The sequence below is a fragment of the Erithacus rubecula genome (assembly GCF_903797595.1).
Source record: "Erithacus rubecula genome assembly, chromosome: 11".
NCBI classification, from domain to species: domain Eukaryota; kingdom Metazoa; phylum Chordata; class Aves; order Passeriformes; family Muscicapidae; genus Erithacus; species Erithacus rubecula.
Window position 1 is genome coordinate 23,245,568 of NC_136663.1, and position 26,277 is coordinate 23,271,844.

General features: G+C 49.4%; 1 protein-coding gene across 3 annotated transcripts; it reads right to left on the bottom strand.

Annotated features, from left to right (window-relative positions):
- Nucleotides 1-394: 394 nt before the first annotated feature.
- ITM2C (integral membrane protein 2C) lies at nucleotides 395-23,578 on the bottom strand. Of its 3 annotated transcripts, XM_079315012.1 has the most exons (7): nucleotides 18,496-18,555; nucleotides 17,836-17,947; nucleotides 10,241-10,375; nucleotides 8,516-8,704; nucleotides 7,815-7,925; nucleotides 4,172-4,322; nucleotides 395-2,189 (listed from the first exon to the last, which is right to left on the bottom strand). In XM_079315012.1, the coding sequence occupies exons 3-7, from the start codon at nucleotides 10,313-10,315 to the stop codon at nucleotides 2,098-2,100; spliced, it is 618 nt and encodes a 205-aa protein (XP_079171138.1). In that variant the 5' UTR covers nucleotides 10,316-10,375; nucleotides 17,836-17,947; nucleotides 18,496-18,555; the 3' UTR covers nucleotides 395-2,097. The 3 variants fall into 3 exon arrangements, with proteins under 3 accessions (XP_079171138.1, XP_079171137.1, XP_079171139.1); XM_079315011.1 differs by lacking the exons at nucleotides 17,836-17,947; nucleotides 18,496-18,555 and adding an exon at nucleotides 23,420-23,578; XM_079315013.1 differs by lacking the exon at nucleotides 17,836-17,947 and having other exon boundaries at nucleotides 10,241-10,392; nucleotides 18,496-18,549.
- Between the last annotated feature and the right edge of the window lie 2,699 nt (nucleotides 23,579-26,277).

Below are 26,277 nucleotides of genomic sequence, written 5' to 3' on the forward strand. Positions count from 1 at the left end.
GCAGGCTTAGGTCACACTGGAGACATTTCTGTGTAGAAATCCAGCAGCTGCAGAAGCAAGGCTGAGCACAAAGATCCAATGCCCACCAGCCACCCAAGCAGCAGAACTGTCTGGCTGCTTCACAGACCCCAGCTGGGCAACTCCCCCACACAGGCTGCCCTTGGGTGTCCCAGGGATGTGCAGGGAGAGGGGAAGGGCCCTGCAGAGCCTGCAGGCATGGGCAGCTCCCCAGTGGGTCAGCCACATCCCCACACAGCTCTCTCCTCCCCACTGCAGCATCCTCCCACTGCCCAGCTCCTCCATCCCACTGGGCTGGACCTGCTGCTGCTGCCTCCCACCAGCAACAGCTTTGTGGAGGGCATGTGCCTCCCACTCCAAACACACACTTCACAGATCAGAGGTAAAAGACTTTATTATCCCATGGGTTTTTCCTAAGAAGTAAGATTCCCACCAGACAAAATATACAAAGCATCTTATGTTTTCTTTCTAGACAAGTGCATTCTCATCCTATGGAACAGTGACGACATTGGGTGACCCCAAAGAACCAAGGAGTGTCCTTAAAGCTGCAGGATTGCACAGTTAGCACATCCAATGAGCACTTAAATCATGCAGAACCAGAGGGGAGGGCAAGAGGCCTCTAGGCTCACCGGAGTGCAGCCTCAGGCCTCTAGAAATGAAAAGAAACACAGGGCTTAAATTTACCAGTTACTTCCATCAAGTGAACCAATTCTTTGACCCACTTCTTGTCATCCTTTTGGCAATTAAAGGCTGGGGCTAGCAGCAAGTTATTGCTGGGAAAACACAATGCTAGAAAAGCAAACACCCATCTGGCAGTGGGAAACTTTCCACACCGACCTGCAAGAAGTGCACATAATTCTTCATTTTACATCAAGCTTATAGCAGAATGAAACCAAAATGTCCTCCTCTACTTGACAGAAATTGATGTTTAGAGCTATGTTGATATGAAATAATAAATATTCAGCTTTTAAGGACATACTAATTCCTATTGCATTACATGACCATCCTGAGATCTTGTTTTGTTTTCACATAATTAACTCATAGAATTAACACTCAAAAGTTTAAACTATATTAACTTTGCATTTTGGTTCTGCTGAGTTAATGATTGTACTTGCATTTACTTTATCTTTCCTCTTCCAAAACAACAAGCTCATTTCAACAGATGGTGAACAAGCCCAGATTTGCTGGAAACCAATTAACAAGAACGTGCCAAAGTGAAACTCACCCCATTCTTTTAAGCCAAAAAACTGCCTGCATTTCAAGAACCTAATTAGTTTTAACTACATTTATGGAATGGAGGGAAGAATATTTAATTACTCTGCAATTCTTCTGTCTGATGATCAATAGAAATGCAGTTTTGTTCAAACAATTTCTCTGCAGTATATTGATCAGCTGAACCTTGCCTTGGATCAGTATCTGTTTCACTGGTGCCTGCAGATAATGTGATACACAGCTGGATTACAGTGATTACTATCAAAACAGCTTTCACTGGAAGAGTTACACAAGAATACACACTGTTAAAAGATTTGAAAAAACTGCTTTTTCACTTGCCAGTAACTTCCAGGTCTACTGCTGACACCACCTTCCCTCTTCTGAGCTCCCAAATTGCCCTGTCTGTAGCCTCACAATTATTCTGCTCTAACTGCAACTGGTTTAGGTCATTGTATCAGCACCAAAACAAAAATCCTCCTCTTCTACACACACCCTCTGTCCCAGGGCCACAGCAGCCTCAGAGCAATATCCCAGCCTGAAACTGCTCAGCCAGGAAAAGAGCACCTATTTCCAGCATTTCTATTCCTCAGCCTTCCCTTCTCCTAGAAGAGATTTCTATATTGTGGTGTGGAAGAAGCTGCATCTACCCCCAGTTATCTTCGAGCACTGTGTAAATTTAAGCCCAGCAAATATCTTGGGTAGGTAGCAGAGAGGAAAAGGCCACAAAGGACCCCAAAGGTTAGAGGTGCACAAGCTGGGGGGAGTATAAAAAGTAGCCAGATTACCATGTCTAAAGAGAGGACTGAGAGCATGTGTGTGCATGTGTGTGCAAGCAAAGCCAAGGAAGGTTACATCTGGAGAGTGGCTTCATGACTTCTGGCAGATAACAGTTTCAACCACAAAGGTGTTTTCAAAGTGACGAATACGATGACAGTTTCCAGCCTCACGTCGACTGATACCTAGAAGTGATTTAAAGAAAGGAGAGAGGTGAATCAACAAATTATAATCTGTAAGAACCAAAGCAAGTGGGGGAAGGAAAGCAGATGAGATGCAACATCTGAACATTGAAATGAAACTTCACTGGACACTGAGACAGCCCATATGGCAAGCAGCATTATCTCGTCTTTGGAAGAATTAACTATCTTCTCTAGGATTTAGTCCTGCAATGAGAGCTTCCATGGGCTGAAGGAGTCACATGGAAACAGCTGGTTTCAGCTGACAGCATCTCAGTGTCATCTCAGGAAGCAGAAAGCCTCAAGAAACCAGCAGATGCCACAGGCTGATACAGAGCACAGCCTTGGATACAAGAAATGTTGAAAACAGCTCTCTTGGGCTGCTTATATTCCTGTGTGCCTGATCCTGTTGTAGCCCCAGCTGGGGTAATGCTTCCCCATGCCCTTCAAATGCAGCTCCTCAGCTCTGGGCACCTCTGCTGGCAGCTCCTCTCCCTCACAGCAAACTTGTGGTGACCCAATGACAAGCAGGACCATGCCAGGGCTCCATGGGAGCAACAACCAGTGTATGCCAGCAGCTCCTCCTCATCACTGCAGCTACCATTGGGAAACCTGCTACAGCCATGGGGATCTCTGCACCCTGCTGCTTCTCCAGAGATCCAAACCCAACTGACTGCAGGTCCATGTTCCAAGTGAGCTTTTAAGTATACCTTAAAAGCAAATTAATACATATACTGGTATTAAAGAGTATTTTGCAGCAATGTTACCATTTCAATACAAGACACATATTGCTGATTTCCATGAAATCATTTTTACACAGTCCAACGTTCCCTCTTCACAACGTTTTTCCACACTACTAGGAACTTAATTAATTAAAGGCAATTTGCAGATCTAATCTGCTCTGAATAGTTGCCACTGAATCGGGTGCCTTCATTAGGGAAATTTTCCAAACAGTTCCCAACAGTACTGCTATTAGTTCAGCCCCAGGAGACCACGTGTAAATGAATTGCTGCAACCTCCTGCAACTATTTTTGCAAAGTTTCTATCAGGCTGATGGATCACACAAACACAACAGTCAGCACCCACTTGCAGCACCATCCTGCAGCTGGGTTTCCAATAACTGGATGGAAAACACCTCAAGGGAAACCTCTAGAGGGAAACCCCCAGAGGGAAACCCCATCCGGCTACGAGGAGGCCAGTATGGCTGCACCAGCCATAGCAGGGCTGTGATGCGGGTGAGGAGGATGGGGCAGGGGTGCGTTTGGGGTGAGGAGGATGGGGCAGGGCTGTGATGGGGGTGAGGAGGATAGGACAGGGCTGTGATGAGGATGAGGAGCACTGGCAGGACTGTGATGTGGGGTTAGGAGGATGGGACAGGGCTGTGATACAGGGTGAGGAGCACTGGCAGGACTGTGATGTGGGGTTAGGAGGATGGGGCAGGGCTGTGATACAGGGTGAGGAGCACTGGCAGGACTGTGATGCAGGGTTAGGAGCACTGGCAGGACTGTGTCTGGGGCTGGCAGAGCTGTGTTTGAGAATGGCAGGGCTGTGTCTGGCCCGAGCAGGGCCGGCAGGGCTGTGTCTGGGGCTGGCAGGGCTGTGTCTGGGGCGGGCAGGGCTGTGTCTGGGGCTGGCAGGGCTGTGTGTGGCCCGGGCAGGGCTGTGTCTGGGAATGGCAGGGCAGGCAGGGCTGTGTCTGGGGCTGGCAGGGCAGGCAGGGCTGTGTCTGGGAATGGCAGGGCAGGCAGGACTGTGTCTGGGGCTGGCAGGGCAGGCAGGGCTGTGTCTGGGAATGGCAGGGCAGGCAGGGCTGTGTCTGGGGCTGGCAGGGCAGGCAGGGCTGTGTCTGGGGAATGGCAGGGCAGGCAGGGCTGTGTCTGGGAATGGCAGGGCAGGCAGGGCTGTGTCTGGGGCTGGCAGGGCAGGCAGGGCTGTGTCTGGGGCTGGCAGGGCAGGCAGGGCTGTGTCCTGCCCGCGCAGGCTCTCACGTCGGCGGGCGCCGCGCCGCCGCAGCCGGTAGGTCTCCTTGCCGCTGCACAGGCGGTAGATGAAGGAGCCCAGCTGCTCCATGTCGCTGACGTGCTCCGTGGCGATCATCTCCTCCTGGATTATGTACGTCTGAGGCAGGTATGTCCCCTTCTGAAACGACAGGTTCCACCACAGTAAGGCACAAACACTGTCTCCTCCCTGAACGCAACTGTTTCACACACAACACCAAACTGCAGAAAATTCGTTCGCTGTTGAGGCTCAAGCTCCAGTTCCTGAGGCCAGTTAACATGTGTCCTCGTCCTTGCTGGAAACTGTCCCTTGCTACTAGCACTGTGCATGCAAAATAGATTAGATCCAAAAATGGAATGTTCACATAAGAGGTGAAGTCAGTGTAGGATAAACCCTGTTATAAACTGACCCAAATTTTAGAGCAGGGTGCCCTAAACTGTAACTCTGAGAGTACAACAAACCCATCTGGAGAGAAATAAAAGCTTAACCAAAATTCCAGGGATTCCATTGAAATGTGCACTCTACATTTACTTCAAAAGGCAGAACCCAAAACCACCAGCCCAGCTCAGATTCCAACATTCTCCTCTCCTCTCTGGTCCATTCAGCACAGCCACAATGATATCCTGCCCTTACTGCCCACAGGAATGGGGGCTTGAGATGGGCCATGGGCACCACATTCAAAGAACTGAGGTCTCCATGCACCTTCATTGGCCCAGGAACATCTGGGGCAGTGACATCCCTGCTGTTGGGGTAGAGGCCACTATGAAGATCAGGGTGATGAGCGAGATGTCATGGCAGAAAGCTACCAGAGGATGGGAAAAGTGGGGTTTCTATGTGCCCCCCACAGAGGAGGTCACAACTTTCCCTGCAGGAAAGAGTTCAGCTCAGCACTGGAGACTCTCTGCAAGCTCATTCCCAGGTGCTCAGAGCACCTTTCATGTTTGGACATCACTGTAGCAACAAACAGCTGTGTAACAAATGCAGCTTGGGTCAGGGGGCACTTTTGAGTAGATGCTAACTAGATCATGAAGCAAAGAATCATCTCTGGTCCCTTTTCCTTAGGAAGAGTCAAAGGAATAAAAGAACTGTCTGACCCTGGGACCAAGGTAAGCATAAACAAGGTGAAAAGCAAGCAATAGCAGCACCATTTCAAATATCACCTCTTCTGTCTCCCAGGACTGGTTATCTCCACATAGACTAACCTGGAAATACACTACCTGAACTCAGTGCTGAGCTGCTGGGCTGGCACAGCCAGGTAGATCAATAAGGCTGTCCTCTAACACTGCAGGATTAGACAATTAGTACCAGTTTGTACTGCACTAACACAACAGTTCTGCAAGAAATTCCATTATTGATTCTCAGGGGGAGATGGCAGGGGGGCCGTGAGATAAGTGCAGTTCCTGGCAGGACCTGCCATGGTGACAGCCAGGGCTGGGGCTCTGATGTGCTGTATCCTTGGCCTGGAGAGAGGGCTCAGAGATGCAGACATGAGCACACTAGGCAGTTTCTTCACTGTCTCAGATTGAAAGAGCTGTGGCAGGTGAACAGGGAATCACCACTTCTCCATCGCAGGACTGCAAAAAGAACAAGACCTTCCAGTCTCTGCCAAGAACTTTCAGCAAGCTAAAGCTCTGAGCATCTTGTGCTCTGCAAGAGATGTGGATGGTCCATCCTTTAACTGGATCACCTCCATTGTCCTGCTGCTGCACAGGGGAGCATCCCTCCATCCTTCTGTGTCAGGCACGGATGCAGGCCTGGTCACTGAACTGTCACACCTGTACAGAATAAAGCCTGACAGAAGCAGGTGCAGGGCATGTGGCAGCCACTCTGCAAAGGGGCACCTGGCACCAGACTGGCCAGGAGGAAAGGGCAAAGGAGGTTCCCCAATTCCCTGAGCTGCCATGGTCTGCTGGAGCAAATCACTGGTGTTAGTTGCTGGACTGTGATTTGATTCTAGAAACAGGAGTGCAGTCCCTGAACAGCCCCAAAATGAAACTTACTTCTGGTAATCCGTCTCATTCATTAGGGACTGACTGCAGTCAGAGATGCAGAGAAGGCAAAAGTCTCCAAGTGCAAAGACCAAGAAAGCTCACCCAGTATCCAAAAGGCAGCACTTTTGAGCATCAGGGCAAGTCATAAGGTCATAAAGATCCTCCCTGCAGCAGGAAGAAACCTGAGCTTTCTGCCTGAGCAGCAAGGCCATCCCCCCACATGAGGCCATGAAGATCATAGGCCCACAGGATCACACTAGTTCAGGTGGGAAGGGACCTCAGGACTTTATCCCATCTGGTCTGGAAAACCCTCAAGAATTTCAAGGACTCAGCACAACCTCCCTGGGCACCCTGTTCCACTGCTTCACTATCCTCGTGAAAAACTCTTTCTGAGCCCAAAAGTGAGCTAACCACTTTAAAAAATGCCTCTAAGGTACAGGTTAAAGCATCCAGAGACAGACTGGACACTACTGGACGTCCATCTCAGTAATCAGTAGGTTATTTAAACCCACACCTGCTTTGGGCTCTTCAAGCACAGAAGCCCACTTCATTTCTACCCTTTTTAAATTCAATGACAGTGCCTAATTTTCACTGACCGTGAGTTTATGTTATTTTAGGATGTGACCAGCATTCTCAATCTCTCAGTTGTTTTCTCAGCTTGTGCCTTTTCCATTTCCCTCTGCCCCAGGGACTGGTCACCTGCCATGGTCAGCAGCTGTGACAGGTCTGGAGTGAGTTGTAAGTAAATGTGTGTTGTACCCCAATGGGGTTCCCAGCACATTTGCTAGACAGTCACAGTGCATGAAACTGTGAGGACTGCTAGGAAACAAACTGGGAGTCTGACAGGGACTGGAGATCAGGCATCTCTCCAGGCATAACTATTTGTCTCTGAGCTCACACTGCAAAGTTCACCACACTGCACACAGCAGGAAGCGAGCAAAGGGAATTTAAGAGTAAGAATTAGATTGTCTTTTTTTCCCTTTTCTTTTAAACAGACCCTCCCAGGAGTGATAAAAGACCCAGGCTCAGTGCCTTGATTTACCTGCAGAAGACTGAGACAGATATGTACCTTTTGCAGTCTGAAAAATCCTTTGTTTTTTTCCTGCTGTGAAGATTAAATAGTATTCTATTTTAAGATGGCTGCTTTCAGCAGCACAGGCTTCTGAAGTGAACAAAATCACTGGTACTAAACCCAATTAATGCTGGCTGTGAGCACAACTGCATGAGCCCAAGGCTGGTGCTGCAGCCCAGCAGGGAGGGTAGCAGAGATTCCCCCAAAAAAAGTGAATGCTGAAGGCCTGTTCCCCCCCAAGGGACACTGAGAGTTCTGCAATGGGCAAACCACAGTGCAAACCACAGGAGGGTGAAAGAAAGGAATGTTTTCTTCTTTCCCTTGATCCCAACAATCAGTAAACACCAGAGAGAAGGAAGCTGGGGCTTCTCTGGTCAGGCTGATCACCATGCCAGTGTTACTACGCTGTCTGCACAATCATATTTCAGCTGAACCTGCTGAAGCCTTCACTCAACTCAGGGCCAAGCTTACCTCCCTAGACACAGCAGCTCTGATTTCCCAGGAGCTGGCAGCTGGCAGCCAGGAGCCAGCTCAAGGAAAGCAAGCAGAAAAGCAGGGCTGCAGCTGTACCTTGACGTTGACCAGCAGCTCCCACAGGTTGCGGGGAGGCATCACGATGGTGGTGTTGAGCTCAATAACGTAGCACTTGTCCAGCGTGATGTCGTGATACGCTGTCAGACCCTGCGATCCAAGCACAGAAATCACACAATTGAACCCTCTGCCACCAGCTGGGACTGCGAAAATGGGTGACAACAGGGATTCAGGGAGGACAGGAAACTGCCTTCAACACACCTCCCCACCAAACAAGTAAAGGACACAGTAACATGGCACTCTCTTGCATGGTGTAAGAAAGAGCAAGAAAGCATTTTATTGAAGGAAGCCATTGCCTTAAACAAGACACTTGGTGAAAAACAAAACACAGATTACTGGTCAGAGAAGGAGACACCTCTGATCCTAGGCCTTCTCATGGATCCAGCAGGTGTTTGTATTTGTTATAATTCTTTCTCTTGTATTTACAGTAGAGAAAGAGGCTCTAGCTTGGGAAAAACCCAGCCAAGCCTGAGAAAGCCAGACTGGAAAAATCCTTTAAGATTCTCCCTGGGCCTGTAATGGCCACAAGTAAGGAGAAGAGTGTGTTGGAAAAACCCAGAGAAGGAAGGACAGCTCAGGAATAAACCACTGACAACTGGGACATGCTGGGCCATGAACACAGAGCTGGTGCATGCAGCTGAGCCCCACGCTGTGCCCCTAAAGGCCCAGGAGCTCCTTACTCGCTGGAAGTCGTGGATGATGTCTGCAGGGTCACTGCCTCCAAACTGGGGCACTGGGACATTGATCTGCTCGTAGTTCTCTTCAATGTAGATCTTGACATCTTCGTGCAGCTCCAGCTGCCCTTTGAAGGGCGAGTAGAGCGAGTCTTCGTACAGGACTCCGCAGTGGAACACGCTCTCACGGGGCAGCTGTGGGGACAGAGCCAGGGAGAGGCACAGCACACACACCCCCAGCAGCTACAGCAAACACGGCCAGGAATGCACCCTGCTGCCTAAAACATCCATCAGATGCTTCAAGACAGTTCAAGAGCAGTCTTTCTACCAGAAAACATTCTCAGTGAACCTAGTGCAAACTACCCTTGTGGAATGATCACATCCCACTCCATGCCAGCCAGGTCCAAAGTGAATAAAGAATTCCCTGTCATCTTTCATGAGGAGTAATTCAGAAAGGCAAAGTGACTGTCTGCAAGCTCTTATATTTCCTCACAGGCTGCTCACATTCCCCCACAGCCATGGCTTCCAGTAACTGCATTTTTCTACAGGAGGCATAGAAGCTTGGGCTGAGCAGAGCCCCATTTCCAGAGGCCCTTGTAGCTTGGAGTGGCAAATGCAGCAAAACAGAATGGATTCACCTCACAGTAAAACAGGAGCTGCTGCTCTCTGAGCAACCTGGAAGGTGTCCCTGCCAGGGCCTCCCTCAGGCTGCTTCTCCTAGGGAAGTGCCTCCACCAAAAGCCTTGTGACAGGTACCCTCACCTAGGACAGGGCTGTGTGTGAGGGGGAGCAGCCCCAGGGCTGTCACAGCATTCCCAGATCAGGTGTAAATGGGAGTGGGTAATAAGGCACAGATGATTCTTGAAACAAAGACTGCAATTTTATTTGACAGCAAGGAAGTCTATGGACAAAAGGAGTATATAAAAAGACTCTTCTGCTGAGTGGATAAGTGCTGGCTGCAGAGATGAAGGCTCACCAACACTCATTCACTAATAGCCACTCCACAGCACAAGGAGTGCTCCAGTGCAAATCAGTGCTCTGGGGTTTCTTAGATAAACACTCAGAGATGGAGCTCAGCAGTTTCCTCCTTAAAAAGCAGCTCTGCCCTGTCTCATTCTGTGTGTTCTGACCCTCCACTGTGCTGCCAGCCCAGTGCCCTGGTCAGGCCAGGCTAGGCTTTGCAAAGAGTACATGGAAAAAAAGGTGCTGAATTTAGTGAAGGTTTGGGGCTCACTTTCTACATCATCTCCCATTTAGTTCTTACTTCTCTGCCTGCTTTATTAATAGCAGCACCTATTTTTGTCACACCTACAGAGTTTTTCTGTGCTAGAGCCTGCAAAACCTACTGCAAAAAGCTGTTCCCTTGCCTGTCTCCCCACCCCATTCTCTCCAGGCTTGTTCTCCCCTCACAAGCCATGCTTTTGGACTGCTGTACCTCGGGCAGCAGTGATGTGGGGTTTAAAAAGTACAGCTGGCAGGATAATTTTGTGCAGTTAAAAAGAAAGCAAAACAAAGCCATAAGGGAAGGGGAGGGTTTCTGGAAGGTCCTTCCTGGCATTGGGCATGGAGGTCATCCTGAGCCTAGCACTCAAGAAATGCCTCATCTGCAGTGCCCAGCAGCCCGGCTCCTGAGTGAGCACAGTGCAGGGCAGCAAACCCGGCAGCAGCTCTCAGAGGAGCTCTGGCTGCTGGGGCTGATGGAGCCGAAAGTGCTTCCCACGTGGCTCTTACCTGGGTGATGAAGAAGTACCTGTACACGTACATGGATGCAAAGACCAGCCCCAGCAGCAGCACCAGCAGGCCCATGGTCAGGTAGCACACCCCGCTGAGCGACGAGCGGCGGCCCTGCGCCGCCACGGGCTCCTCCTGAAGGACACAACCAGCTGTCAGCTGCTGCTGCAGGGCACCAGGGGTGTGCTGCTCTAACAGGGTGCCCCAGGGCACCAGGGGTGTGCTGCTCTAACAGGGTGCCCCAGGGCACCAGGGGTGTGCTGCTCTAACAGGGTGCCCCAGGGCACCAGGGGTGTGCTGCTCTAACAGGGGGCACCAGGGCACCAGGGGTGTGCTGCTCTAACAGGGTGCCCCAGAGCACCAGGGGTGTGCTGCTCTAACAGGGGGCACCAGGGCACCAGGGGTGTGCTGCTCTAACAGGGTGCCCCAGGGCACCAGGGGTGTGCTGCTCTAACAGGGGGCACCAGGGCACCAGGGGTGTGCTGCTCTAACAGGGTACCCCAGGGCACCAGGGGTGTGCTGCTCTAACAGGGTGCCCCAGGGCACCAACAAACTGCTGTTCCATCCACAGGGTGCCCCGGGGCACCAGGAGTATGCTGTCCTACCCACAGTGTGCCCCAGGGCATCACCAACCCGCTGCTCCATCCACAGGGTGCTCCAGGACACCACCAACCTGCTGTTCCATCCAAAGGGGTTGTACCATGCAATGAACAGAGCAGACATTGCCCTGCAAAACTATTTCACACCTGGAGACAGTAAAACACTTCTTGTGCATTTTGCCTTCCGTACCCCACATACATAAACAGTATACATTATATACATATATATTTATATGTATTGAGAAAAAACTCTGTGTGTGTGTGTGTGTATGTATGTAAACATACACAAATATATTTATCATCAGCCTCCCACCAATTACTCAAAACAAAGACAAGCTTTGTTTCAGTGGTTGATACTGACCAAAAATAAAAAATAAGATCATGAACTAAGACTTCCTGGTTACTCAATGTAACATTATTTATGCATTTATAGTCAAAATTTTATTGTTGAAATGCTGCCACTCATGGCAGAATTTCTCAATAGAAATTTTTGTGATTTTTGAAATTACTGGTCCCAGAGAGGTAACTCCTGGCCTTGCTGGGGTGAGCTGACACAAACAGATGTGCTGATCTCAACTTCATTTGCAGCACAGCTCCCAGGAAAATGGACAGAGCATCAAAAGAAAACACACCTGTCCTTTTCAGAGTGCTGCCCAATCTATGCACACAATAGCCAGCTCACCTTGTCACAGCCCTCAAAACAGAGGGCAGTGCAAAGACCGGGTTACTTTCCAGAGACAGCTCATCCCAACTAACAATGCTCTTGTTTTACCAAAATAACCCTTCAAAATGTTAAGCAGAACGATGTAAGGCCTTTCAGAAGTAGATGAAAGAAGCTGGTTCAGAGATGCCCCAGTTTCCACAGAGAAGAGTGAAAGCTGCCCTCAGCTGAGCAGGCAGGCAGGGGAGAGAGGCACAGGGAGGGCTCTTGCAGATTAACTCCCTCTGTGCAGTCTGGGGTCTGATGTGTTTGACTACCCTTGTGAGAGCAGCAGCATCACTCCTGTCCCAGACTGGGACACCAAGCACCACTGAGGCTCCCCTGGGTCCCTGTCAGGTGAGGATTCCCTGCTCCTGCCCCACACCTGAGCTCCACTGAGATGCAGGACAGGGGCAGAGCCAGGACCCTGCAGCCTCTCTCCTGCCTGCTCCACTCCCAGCCAACAGGGACTCCTCCAGATACTAACTTTTCTATTCCTAGCCACATCCAGCCTGATAACTGCCAAGACAAAATTGCTTTGGGGGAAGCTACAATTCCAGCACACCTCCAGGAGAAATTAATCTACGTTTATTTCTCCTTTATCCCAGCTCCTGGAAGACCCACAGCACTTCTGTTCACTGCCAGCTGCCTGCACTGAAGGATCACTGTAATCAGTTTGCTGCTGCTCCTCTAGCAAATAAAGGAATGAGCAAGCTGAAAAATATCCCTTTTTTTTCCTCTCCTTCTGCAGACAATGGGCAGCAACTCTGACAAGCCACAAAAAACAGGAAAAAAGAACAAAAAAATCACATTACTAGAGGAAGTTTAAAGCCTTTCTGACATGAACCACTAGGACAAGAAAGTCATGCTGGATGTCAAGTGTTTCACAAAAACAGCTTTTCCCCAGATACTTGTCATCACAGAAAGAGTGCAGATGGTGGGGGTGAAGAGGAAGGAGAAGATCTCCTGACACTGAAGCAAGGCTGAGAAAACGTTTAATGCTCTGCAAGTGAACCATATCCAAAAGGTGCCAGCTTGCTGTGGGGTTAATGCACTGCTGCCCCTGTGGTGGGCTGCCAGTGCTGACTCCAGGGAGGGCTGGCAGAGAGGCTTCACGAGGACACAGCAACCCAAAGCACAAAAAAAAAATATACTCCCACTAAAAGAAAAAAGCTGTATTTGAAGAATGGTAGGGAGGGGAAATAAGCCCTCAGTGGTTTGCTACTTGCTAGGGCAGCTCTGTCTTCTTTGCATGACCAAAGACACTGTGAGACATCCCACCTCTCAAGGCCAAAGATGAATTCTGCTCCCCACAAAAGATTTCTGGCTCCAGAAAAAATGTCCAAGCTTTGCCTTGTGGGAGAAGGTGGGAGAAGCAAAGCAGAGTTTTGCTCTGGAAGAAGTTATTAAACAAACTCCCAAATTCTGAGGGAGGATACAAAAAAAATCAACCGCAACCATTCTGATGAAGCAGCAATTTAGGCAGTGAGGTTAAAAATGCAGCCAGCTGGGCCAAAGGGAACAGTTAGCACAGTCCTGCAAAATACTGCATAAAAATCACCTGGAAAAACTGAACTAAACATGTGTGTCTCCATCTCCCAGCCCAACAGGTAGAAAAGCCACTAGCCTCTATCACTGTGAATAAATGACAGTTTAAAAGCAGCTATATGAGTCTGCACCTCAGCTTGGGGCTGGAGCTGACCCAGCACTGGGAGCCCATGGATGGAGCAGTGCACAGCCTGCTCTAGCAGCTCTTCACCCAGGATAACCAACCTGCACCAGCCTGGAAACATCCAAGCAGCCTGTTCCACAGGCTGCTGCCCTGCTCCTGCCACTACACACCTCCCTTCCCACAGGAGCCCCACTCCCTGCAGCAGAATTGTTTACAAACAGGGTACTCTAAAAAACCACAAAATCCATCACAGCTGATTTCCATCTCTTCTTGCCTAGGAATGCCTGGTTCCCCAGCAAGGGGAGAATCAGACTTGGCAGCAGGGTTTTCCTGAAGAGCAGTTCATGTCTTCAAGGTGTGCATTTCCAAAGGACAAAAATCAAAACATTAACATACAAAAATGCTGTATATTCACCACATGTTTAACAATATTCTAGAGAATTCATTAACCAGACACACTGCTTGCAGAAGCCATCCTATCAATTTTCTGCCCTTGGGATTTTTTTGGCCAAGAGGAAAGGGAAAGGTTGGGCAGAGGCAGGGACAGGTATTTCAGCTGAGTAAATGAATTTTCCTCTTTCCATTATTTTAAACACAATATTCCATGAGCTGGACATTTTTTACACAAAAATGAACATAAGGCCCTTCTTCCCCTCCCTGGGCTGAGTAGAGGACAACCATTCATTTGTTTCTCCATGAAAGAACAGAAGGAAAAGCAGCAGCAGTGGCAGAAGGGCAGCATGCCTACAGTCCAGGGACTGCAGATGTGCATGTGGGGAGGGTGCACAGACATATCCTCAGCTCTGCAGGGTATCCCACTGCCACTCCACACAGTTGATTCCTTCTTTGTTCCATTGCCCTTGGCAGTGCCACTTTGCTGACCCTTACAGAAAGGGGGCCAGCTCCTTCTCCAGTGGACAATTTCAGAAGAGGCAATGGGTAGATCTCCTTATGCTCTGCAGTCCAAGGGGAAGCCACAGCTCTCTCTTCCCCTGCATGGGCAGTGGGGGAAAAAGCACCAAAGAGCACCTGCACACTTTGGGTTTTTGCCTGGCATTGCTCTGCTAATCCTTCATTCTGCTGGGAAGAGTCAGAGGCAGCTCCAGGCACAAGCCTGAGCTCCCAGACATGCTGACTGCCCCAGCATGCAGGCACAATTGCTTTCAGACACTCAGCCCAGTGTCCAGCAGCAGACAGGATATTGGAATATAAAAAGGAATTCCTTTCCTCAGATAAAACAGGCTCTTCCCCAGGACTCAGTGCCCTGCCAGCTCACGGGGCCAGCACAGGTACAGAGCACAGGCAGCAAATACCCAGATGGGAAAGGAGGGAGGCATGATACAGAACATGAGGCTTGAAAGTAGCCTGAGGGTGGGGAAAAGTCCTAATTCAGTCTTTGTGGATTTTCTTTGGAATTTCAGGTCATGCTGAGGACATGATGAAAATGGCTGGTGTCCTGCTATCCCTGATTGGTGCTAAATGGTTAAGGAACAGTTCTCCTACAAGGGGGTGGTGGACAGAAGCCTGGTTGGACACAATGTTTGGTCCAAGGTTTGGAAACCAAGTTCAAAGGCCACAGTGGGTCAGAGCAGGAAAACATCCCAGGCACCTGTGGCTGAGCCAATCCCCCAGCCCTGAGCCTTTGGGCACAGCACTGGAGGAGCTGTTCACAAGAACCATACCTGGTGAGATGCTGCCTTTGGAATCTCTCACTAATACAAGAGAAGGCTATAAATATAAAAATGTGACATTATTGCTCCTTTATCACCCAAGTCTTGCTGAAGATGACAGAAGTGAGAAAATTAAAGTTGCCATGTCACGCCTCAATCCCTTCCTGAGTCGCACACTGCCTGGGCAGAGATGGGCTCAGCTCACAGCCCCTTCCTGCTTCTTCAGCTTTGGAAACAGCTCTGAGTCCTCCACAAATTCTTCATCCTGAATTTCTCAAACATGTTTCAAATCCTTCCTTTTAGGTGTAGCAGGGCCTGACAAACAGGACAGAAAGTGGCAAGTGTCTAAATATACACCCCCAAAAGGAAAAGAAGCACGGGGTGACTAAAAATAGTAGATGTGATTTTGATGACTGACAAGTGAGGAGAGAAATGCAATGCAAAGGGATGCAGTTTGGAGAACAGTGCCGCCTGAAATATGCCATCATTCTCTGGGACACTGTTAAAGGGAGCAGCAGCCTGAGCTCTCCATGTTTGATGCACTGACATAACTGCAGACACTGCCATGGCTTCCTCAAAGGCTCCAAACTTAAGAAACCCTCATCACAACAATCTAACTTACCTTGCTGTTCACCCATTTCTGGTAGCCAAAGGTCAACATGGACTATGGAGAAGAAAAAATCATCAGTTCAAGGTTGCTACCTCCAGCACATCAAGTCCCATATTTACAGCTAAATCAGTTAGTGCTTTACAAAACATACGGACTTGCAATAGTGGCACCTCCACAGACTTCAAGTGGAAAAACCCCACAGCTGTACTGCTGGAAAACTGCAGTGCTGCCACTTACAGCAGGTGAAGCTGGAAGGGACTGAGCTCTCCTCTGATGTGCGGGCTTAGCTTTAAGTGTCCCCTGTTGGGAAAGTGACCCCTGTATCAAGAGAGAGGGGGAGGGGGAGAGGGAGCAAAACAAGGAGAATTCCAGGTGAGCCCATGGGGGAAGACTGCCTGAGAAACTGCCCTGGCTGAGAGGGATCAAAGCTCTGCACTAGCAATGAGAGGCCTCTCCAGGAACCCACACGTGGAAGGAGGGTCCTTCCAGGCTGAGGGGCATTTCTGATGCTCTAGGTCAGAAAAGGAAACATGTGCATGCATAGACAGAGAAGAAAACACACACACACATATATAAATATATATATATATATATGTGGTGCACAGTTTCCAAGGCAACCAAAGTCCCTGCTCATATCCTTGAGCAGTGCCTGCACTGGCCACCAGACAGTATTTCCACAGAGAACACAACTGATGATTTTTGGACTCAAAGATGCCTGGAAGCACAAGAAAAACCAAAACAAACCAAAAGCAAGCCTGTAATTAAGAGACTATCACAGCTGAAGGCAGAAAAGTTGCAATAAATGAATCCAATCACACCTTTGAGTGACACCACAGCACGTGACTAGCAACAAAGCCACCTGCCTCAGGAGTCACTTCACAGCACTGGAAATTAGAATATCAAAAACAACCACTGGCTAATTAAAACCCCCAGCTTTGTTGCTATATGACAAAGACAGCAGGATGTTAAAAATGCAGCCTAGCATGTGGGAGCTCTTAAGCACTCAGTGATCATATTTTCCTTCTCCCTCATCAGCAAGAGAGATATAAATCCCCCTCTTTTCTCCTTTTTTCATCCCTTTCTGGAACTGAGGGGCTGTTTCTCCTCCCTCTTTGTACAGGGGTGAGGAATTAATTTCCATTTTTTTTTTTATTTTGTTTTTTTTGGCAGAGGCACAACTTCCAGCTGGAATGATTCCAGCCTCCCTCTCTTTTTTCTCAAGAGTACAACCATTCAGAGCATTAGCAGAGCCAACAAAGCCCCTGGTAAAAACAAGGCTGTTCTTACCACACTCACAGCTGAAACCCTGAGCATCATGTTGAACAGAGAGGCAGGCAGAGAGAAAATAAACAGCTGTGACACACAAAGTGGCAAAAAAATATCTCAACCTGGGCATTTAACAGCCTGACTGCCAAAATACTGATTCTGATAAACACAGCCTGATTTCCAGGCCACTCACTGCAATGATGGGAAAAATCAGTCCTTGCCATGGAGCAGCTCCAACATCACAGCTAAAAGGCTCTGGAGCACCTGGGCAGACCTCACCTGGGAGAGAGGAGGAGCCAGCACAGCCATGTGAAGGCCATGGGTTGTTTAGGGTTTTTTTACAAAAGACTCCCTGAAGTGGGAGGTGGCATTTAAAAAATGGGAATTTTCCCCAGGAGAAGAAGGGAGGTTAAGCTTTGGTACTGGGTCTCACAGGCTCTCCAGAGCAATGAAAGGCAAAAAGCAGCTCAAGCAAGAGCAAAGCAGAGCAGCTGCTCTGGGAACAGGAGATGCTCTTAACCTGAGAGGTTGGCAAATTTGAACCTTGACTCAAAGGTAGAGACATATGCAGGTGGGCAGACACCTGACTCCTTAAAAGACCTCTCACAAATGCCAAAAATATTCCAGAACACTGTGAAACTGAGGTAAGGAAATGCCAACAGCTTTCAGCTTGCTCTTGGAGTAGCTGTCTTTCTTCTCCTCCTGGTGAAGGGAAGAGAAGCTGCTACCAAAACCAGTCTGTTTGCTTCTACCATCATGCACAGCTTGGAAGGAGCAAGCCATGAGCCTGGGTGCCCCCAAAGTGCTGAGCTATCCCTCAGGACACACACCCCTTTCCCCACACTGCAGTTCTACAGCTGCTCCCAATTTAAACAAACCCACCTAGAACCCATGCAAGTGGCCCTGGGCACAAGCCAAGATTTTGCAAGAGGTGTGAAGGACTGGGTGCTGCAGCAACACATCTGAAAGCAGAAAATGTGACAGGGAAAAGACACATCTAATGGTTTCACACCATTTCACCTGAAGTTTTTCCACTTCTAGTGATGCCTTTGGATGCTAACAAAGCACCAGGACTCACCTGGACACTGCCACTGGGCTCTCACACACCTTCTCCCCCCAGAAAGCTCTGTGTCTGGAGAGCTTTGGGCTGTGTACAATTTAAAATCACAGCACCCACCTTGGAGCTTGCACTGTAAAGGCAGGGACAGAGGGTCAGATCAGCCATTCTGGATCTCACCAAGAGCAAGCCAAGCACTGCTGATGAATGTGACAGCCAATTGGCCAATGAAGCCAGCACTTCCCTCCTCACTCTTCCTCCAGATGTGACTGATTCCCCCAAAGCTGTAAGAAAGGACACAGACATGCCCAAGATGCCCAAGAACACTGAAGGCCCTGCCTTCTGCTGCTTCTGAAGACAAGAGGGGCAGCCACAGCCAGAAACTGCATTGACCACTCTGAGCAGAGGGGCAGAGTCCAGCATCTCCTGGAGGGCAAGTTCAATCACCTTCAAAGAACCAGATTTCAAGTTATAGCATTTGCTTCTTCCCTGAAAATCGGGACTTGCACAGTGTCACACCATAAAATGAAGTCACTGTTCCCTTCTGGAACACTGACAGCTATTAACTCTTCTCCCAGCAACAGCATAGGAAAACTCTGACAGTCAATCCTACACTTGAAAATTCACCACAATGAAAAGGTGTCTAGTTTAACAACACCAAGAGAGAGGAGGCAAATTTACCCTTCTCTTTGTTGTTCAAACTGATTTCAAAGGTAAGGCATGGCACCAAGGAAGACAACTCTGAAAAGCAAGTGAGAGAGATGAGTGGAAAAAACCAGCACCCTCACACTGTCCTCCCTCAAATGGTAACACTGTCATTAAAAAACTCCCAAATATCCCTAGCTTCTCACACATCACTTGGGAAGAAAATATGTGTCTACAAATGAAAATGCCTTTTCCATCTCTTGTAAACCTTGTAATGAGCAAACATTTGGTAGCACATAATCAGGAACTGCAGAGCAATGCCTCAGCCTCCGTCTCTCCAGACCTGGTTGCAGTATTCTGCAGGATGCAGCTCCCTTCTTCTGGGTTTCTGTCCCATACTTACTTCTGGTTCATTTGTATACCCCTTGAAATTCCTCTTTTTAAAGGTATTTCTTGGTTTTCTGTGTTTGCCAAAAAAAACAAACAAACAAAAAAAAACCAAACAAAAACCACCAAAACTGCTGTGCCCAAAGTGGGTAAATGCAACAGGCTCTTCCCAGTGGAAGAGCTCCTCCATGTAAAGCTGGGCTGGCTCCAGCTCTCCCCCAGCTTTGGGAGAACACACACCTCTAGGCAGATATTTCCAGCTCCTTTGTCTTCAGGTCTTCAGTCTACACCTCTTCAGTGAAACACAGCTATATTTTCCAAAATTCAGTTGCATTTATAACATATCTGCTTGGAATAGACATTCTGTATCCTAATCCCTCTGCCAGTTTTAGTCAGATCCTTTGTCATGCTCAGCTGGAATATCAAATATTCATGTCTGGAGTCCAGTAAGACACTGAAGTCTAGTATTTCACTAGAGCAGATCCTGCAAGGGTCCAGAGACTTTTTTTTCTTTCCAATTCAGACCTTTTCCTCTGCTTCCAAGGCATCCCCAAACCACAGAGAACCAAAACCAAATGACAGTGCTTCTCTTTAAGCTGACAACTCTACAAAAAGAAGTCGTCACTTCAGCTCATATGGTTATAGGAGGGTTGGGCAAAGAAAAGGAATAACCATCTGTTACAGGAGGCTGCTTCTTCAAATTAGGATCTACACTCAACTCCCTAAGCCTGAACGTGGTGAGAACCCCCTGCAGCTCGAGAGCTTCCAGCCTGGACTCAAGCCTGCAAACATGTCAATGAGCACAATCAATCCACACTGCTGCCAGCGAGTTTTCCCTTCCTCTCTCTGAATTTACAGCTTGCTTTGTGAAAAAGCCTCTTTGAAAGACTCTTCCTCACATCCCCTTCCCTCGCCATCTGTCTCCCACCTTCCAACATTCTGCAAGGAAGTCACTCACAAAGCCCAGCACTGCACTGGCACAGCAGTGTCCACAGGCTGGTGTGACTCTGCTTTATAACCCCAAAAGAGCCACTGCTCCTCCACCTCCCTGTGAGCTGGAACCCAGCTCTGGAGCACCACTGCTCAAGGGGCACCAAACTCCTGGCAGAGCCACAAGTGGCACTGCTGTCCTGCTGCCACCATGAAGCACTGATGCTCTTGGGCTTGCTCAGAAAAAGGCAAAGTATTCCCAGCTGAGCATCAGGAAAGGCAGGGGAGAAGGGACAGCACCAGCCCCAGCAGTGAGGCACTATCTGCCTGCCTAAGAGCTCCACAGCCACAGCAGAGCTGCTCCTCACTGGGAGATGTGCACTCAGAGGGAACAGAGCTTCCTGGGTACCAGAGGGGCTCTCAGGGAATGTGCTCCACACAGGTCTCCAGGCTTTGCCCTGCTATTTCTGCCAAACAAGGTAAGTCTGCTGGGAGTGGGAGCTGTGGCAAGAAGGAGGAGGCTGGGGCAGCTCAGGCACCACCCAGAAGCTGAGGCACCCACCAGAGATCCTGAGGTGCAGCTACAAGGAGACTACACAGACACAGAAGGGTTGGATAGATCCAAGGCCAGGCAGCAAGCAGCTCCTTGTGGGAAACCTCCACACAACCAGGAAGGCTGTGATCCAAAGACCACTGAGTCTTATCAAGATTTTGGGAATGCAGATGGGATGAAAGGCACAAAATCAAAGTCTGGTATTACTGCAACCAACAAGAGCAAAACATCAGTCACACCCTGCTGACACCATTGTGTGCACCCTGGAAAGCCCTTGCAGCCCCTGGGCCTGTCTCTGCCAAATAACGAGCAATTATTAGAGGGGGCACAAGGGATCAGATAAAAACCCCAAAAACCCAACCCACATTTTGACTAGAGAGTTCCAGCTATCAGTTTAATTTGGTTCCTGTGGGTTTCAACATCCATCACAATCAAGGAGCTTATTTCCCAGAGCAGTTAAAGACACAGCCTATGTATTTATTTCCATTTCAGACTGCAAATATGGAGTTCAATGAAAACTCACTGAAGACTACTTTGCATCTGAAAAAATATTTGCCAATGGACACAACAGATTATTTTACTGGCTGCATAACCTCAAGATGCCTTCTGCTCAAGGCTGCACAGTTCTTACCAATGACAAGATTGTTTCTTCTAGAAGCTCTTAAAGTCTTGCAACAGTCTCAAAATTATGTGGATTTTTCTGACAGGAGTTTAAATTGCATATTCATCCTGATTCAAGCCAAGCTGTGCAGGGGAGAAACAAGGCTCAGCACATGCAAGTCTGCTGTCAGGACTCCTCACCTACTACTTTTCAGGACACATTAGCATCACAGACATCTTCCTGCCTGCTGCTGCATCTTTGCATTCACCAAGCACCTGCCAAAATTCACAGGCTGCGGAAGCTGCCGCTGAATCATTTCCCAGCTCTGGCTCCTATCACTGGCATTGAAGTTATGAGATCAAAGAGGAAAGGAATGCAGAGCATCTTGTTTGCATGTCACCAATGCCATTTTGCTGCAAGGCAGCTAGAGAAAGACACACACAGACAGAAGTTATTGGCAGCAGGAGTGGGAGTATGGCAAGAAAGCCTGGCTATGGAAAGACCAACACTGCAAGTTGGTGTTTTACAAAGGTAAAGCTCCAGCTAAGCCCAGGCACACCAAATAATCCACTGTCATAGTCTGAAAAACATCATCAGGAAGAGGGACCACCTGATGGCAGTGGATGTGCTGCTTCCTGGACATTCTCACGCTGCACAGACCCTGTAACCCACTCCTGCCCTTATTTCATAGGTCTCCTGTTGATGTTCTTACATGTCTGTCTGCTGGAATCAAGAGACTGTTGAAGAGCCTTTGTTCTAAATTCATGTTTTTAATTTCCTTTGTAGCTCACAAAGGTGGGCTTAAAAGAACATCACCTGCCTCCCAGGAGTCAGAGAAAGCCCCAAGGCAATGTAAAACCCCCAGAATTTATTATTTGCTACCTAAGCAAATTTCATATATCTGGCAGGACCTGAAACAGAATAATTTTGATTGCTGGGATCTGGCAGCACTAACGATAGAAGTAAGTTTCTGTTACTTTATTACTTTTTAAACTCCTTTTCTCCCAGTGCTCATGAGAAATAGATTCTACTTGAACTTATGCAGGAGTAACAGAAGAGCCAAGTTTCTGCCTGTGGAAAGCTGGTTTAAAGGCAGGATGAGCTGGAAGTCCAGTACGATAGTCAGCTTCCAGGGTTGGACATTAGAGGCTGGAAGAAAACTAGCACCTTAGTCTGGAGTTAGGAAATACAGTCAGAAAATCACCGAGAGGTCACAGCTGGCCACGTTTCCCCAGGTCTCTGCAGAGCTCCTTGGTATGACATTAACAGATGCACCCATGACAGGCTGAGCACAGCCAGAGCCTGGCAGCACAGCCGAGAGCTGCGGGCACATCGTGTGTGATGGCAGAGGTCATCGTGCTGTGACTCCCTGAACCCCGAGAGCAGAGCAGCCTCCTGAAGCCCCTGCTGCAAAGCACTTCTCCAGGGCAATTCCCACTTGTTTGGTGAGGCACACAAGCAGGAACACTCTGCACTGCTGCAGGAACAGAGCAAAACCACAGCTCCCACAGCGACTCTCCAGTCAGAGAGATACCAGGGTTCAATAAATGATCAGACCACATGCACAGCCTAGGGATTTGTGAGGAATACAGAAACACCATTTAGGACTCCTCCTCTGAAAGGGAAGTGCTGGACCAAGGCAGCCTCGATGTCGTGGGTCAGGCCCAGCTCAGGAAAACATCCTCACACGACAGAGTGTGGAATTCACCCAGCAGGTCTGCCCTGGCAGCAGGGCTGGCAAGCGGGGTTCTCCAGCACCAGAGACTCCAGAAACACCAACTCCTGCCAAACACCACACTGCCTGGTTCACTGGCCGCACTCCCGAGGGGCACTGGCCGTGCCACCACTGGCATGCAGCCAGCACTGCCCGACAGCGCCTGCCACGGCTCACAGAGCCCGGGAGCGATCTGTGACCCACACAGCTCTGCCCCAGCCCCAGCCCATGCTCTGGGTGCTCCACTGCCTTCGTTCCCCTTGCGCCTGAAGGAATGCCAAACCCTGCAGGAACGAGCGCTTGCTGCCCTCTCCCAACCATCACCTGAAGCCAACTGAAGAGCAACTCCACGCCACCCTGTCAACTCCCATCTGCAAAGGTTCTAGAGCCGTGTGCTCCTCATCTTGCTCCAGCACCATCTGTTTTCCTCCTCTTGACTCTTCCCCGTGCCAACCCGAAGCCTTCAGAGATGTTAGGATTTGAAATCCACCCATATATGACCAATCCGAAATTACATTCCCTCAGGCTAAACCACTCAAAGGGATGAGTTCTGCAGCCACTGTGTGCGCTGGACATTCACTCCGGTGCCCAGGGACAGCTGCTCCGCCATGGCGCCGCTACCCTGCCCCATCCCCTCCGCACTTCTCTCAACTTCGGGTGTCCCCAGCCCCCGAAGCCGCCGGTGAAGCCGGACACTCCTGGCGGCGCCTTCCGAAGCAGCCCCACACCACCCGCACCTCTGGCTCCCGCCGCCCCTCGCCCCCGCCCCACTCACGGCGCCCGGGGGCAGCAGCACGGCGCCCGCCACCCCATCGCCCCCCGCCGCCTTCTCCTTCTCCTTATCCGGCTTGAGCGCCGCGGGCGCCTGCTGGACGCCGATCTTCACCATGGCCCCGCTCCGCCGCCACCGCCGCCGCCGGCACCGCCCCGGGGAGGGGCCGCGCCGCGCCCGCCCTCAGCGCACCGAGCCCGCCGGGGGCACCGGGCGGGCCGCGGCCGCCCAGAGCCGCCTCTGAACACTCAGAACTGCTCCGCTTCCCCAGGGCCGCCTCTGAGCCCGCAAAGGCGCCCCCGCTTCCCCAGAGCCGCCCCGCTCCCTCAGAGCTGCTCCGTTCCCCCAGAGCTGCCCCCGCTCCCTCAGAACTGCCCCGCTCCCCCAGAGCCGCCCTCGGGGCCCACAGCCGCCCCCGCTTCCCCAGAGGCGCTCCCGAACCCCCAGAGCTGCCCTGGGCCCCCCGAGCAGCCCCGCTTCCCCAGAGGCATGAGCCTGCAGCAGATAACAGAGAGCAGGGGTTACTCTGGGGAAAGCTGGGAGAACCCAGCTCTTGGCTTGGAGGCACAGAACAGAATCCGTGAACACTGAGCACTCAGGTGGCCTTTCCCCCAGGATGAGCCCTGCACGGCACCAGATGGATTACCTCCATCCTGGGGACAGGGATCCAGAAAACGCCCTGTCTGCCAGAAGCAGAGTGTGGCACGCATGAGAGAACTCGGGGGAGGGCTGCGTTGCTTTTGTGCCACCAGATGATGACTAGGGAGCAGCAGGGAGCACAGCAAGGAGTAAAAAACACGTTGACACTTTTGTCAAGTAACAAAATGGAAAAAAAAAAAACATTAACAAAACCCTCTCTGCCAGCTACAGGTAATAAGGAGAGTAGGAAATTGTCAGTGGATAAATACAGCACTACCCTTACATTGATTTGGTCCACTTAAACATAGTATTTATTTATAATAAAGTTATTATGAGCATTTTCTTTCGATCCAGATGGGTTCATTATGTACTGAGTGCTTTACATCATGTTTTGAACTAACTCATTGATAAATTAGTGCTAAATTTTATTTGTAAAAGGCATCTTTGGCAAGGATTCAACACTGACTCACAACAAGAATTGCTCATAGTGCTGACTTAGATTGTTCAATATTTGGAGCTGTTTGGTCCTCCCAGCATCCCACCCTGGGGGTGAAAGTTACACGGGGATTGCAGGGTTTATTTCACACAGAGATAAGGGGCTGCATTTCCACAGAAGCCTCTAATTTCAGGAGCTCAAACTGAGACAAGATGGTCCTGAATTTATGGAAAATTGGAGTGTTTACAGCAGATCCAAACATCTCACACTCAACATGTAAAATGGGAGACAACCCAGGGTCTTCCTTGACTGAAGCTGTAAGGCAAATGCTAACTCTTCTAACAACATTTATCCTATATCACATATAGCCTTAGAGCAAGGAAAGGGCCAGAACAGGGCACAAATCTCCTCTCAATCCACCAGATCTTTCTGCTGCCCAGACTGTGCTCTGCCCTGCCCTTTTTTCAGGCTGTTCCCCAGAACAGCCCTCTGTGTGACAAATGCTGTGTTACCTCCTCTCCTCCAGCCCAGGGGTCCACTGGGCAGCTCTTGTCAAGAGAAGAAACCTAAAGCCAGGATGCAGCTGAAGAAAAGTAATTATGAAGTCTTACATCTGATAAAACCAGAGAAAGCTTGACACTAAAATCTTCAGTTTAAAGGCAGAAGTTAAAGAAAGTTGGGGTTTGTTCTTTCCATTTATGTGTAGTGTGACTCTGGCCCCCCACCCCAGTCAGTCAGTCTTCAGGACTGGTAGGACACATCTGCAGTCAGGAGATTAAAGGATCCTCTTCTAATATTTAGGTTATTTGTGACATACAGAGAGAAATAGGCACAAGGCTCTTGATGTTCACCAGGGCTCTTGACATAACTAGTCTGTGGATTTTCTCGGAGGCAAACAGATGGAAAGGCAGCATCACACCATTGCCAAGCCAGGAGTGCAGCACCAGGAAGCAGTGACAGTGTGACTCTGCCCTTCCTTGCATCAGGTGCTGGCCTGTCAACTGCTGAATCAGCCTGGGTCCTCTCCAGAGCACAACTCCTGTTTCAAGTGAGGAGTATTGATCAAATATGTGGGACTGGCACTGGAGTGTGGGGTGTCCCCTGTGCAGCCTGGCTGTTCTCCAGCAGGAAACCTCATCTGGCAGGGTCTGCACCTCGTGGCCAGCACAGCCTGAACTGCAGCCCCCAGACCCTGCAGGGTCTGCACCTCATGGCCAGCAGCCCCCTGTGCTGCATGAACTGGCCCCAGAAGAACACCCAGAGCAAGGGCTGCTCCCAGGGAGGGCACAGAACCTGCAGGATGCTGTTAAGATTCATGTGTTCTTTTTTTTTTCATACATGGTAATATGCACAACTGCCTCAAACAATCCAAGTCTGCAGTATTTGTGAACATAGCTGGAGTACTGGAATATTACTTCTGCTGTACCATAAAAAAACTGCAGGACTGATAAGGAAGGCAAGTTATTATCACCATAACAATGAACCCAAAACAAGTAAAGGAAAACATCAAAATAATTATAAAATGAGTCAACATTAAGGGTGTGAACTTTTAAGTGTCTTTACTTATTTAACATTTCAAGACTGGGTCTCAGGCACAGCCACAGCATTCTGTGGCATCTCCAGATTTCAATTACATCCCTGGATAAATGGCTTTGCAAGCATTATGAAAAATCACCCAAGTTATCACAGGCCAAGTTTCAGACTAAAAGATTTCTCAGTAAGAAATCTCCAGCTATAGGCCCTTCAGTCAGAGGCTTAGAGGATAAACAGTGACAACTCTGGGCAT

What these genes read in the sequence shown, in the direction of transcription:
- ITM2C (XM_079315011.1), bottom strand. Translation starts at nt 23,533, where the DNA reads ATGGTGAAGATCGGCGTCCAGCAGGCGCCCGCGGCGCTCAAGCCGGAT. An exon ending in GGTACTTCTTCATCACCCAG is followed by an intron (nt 8,705 to 10,240) that starts GTAAGAGCCACG and finishes CTGTCCCCACAG; the next exon opens with CTGCCCCGTGAGAGCGTGTT. An exon ending in TCATCCACGACTTCCAGCGA is followed by an intron (nt 7,926 to 8,515) that starts GTAAGGAGCTCC and finishes CTTGGATCGCAG; the next exon opens with GGTCTGACAGCGTATCACGA.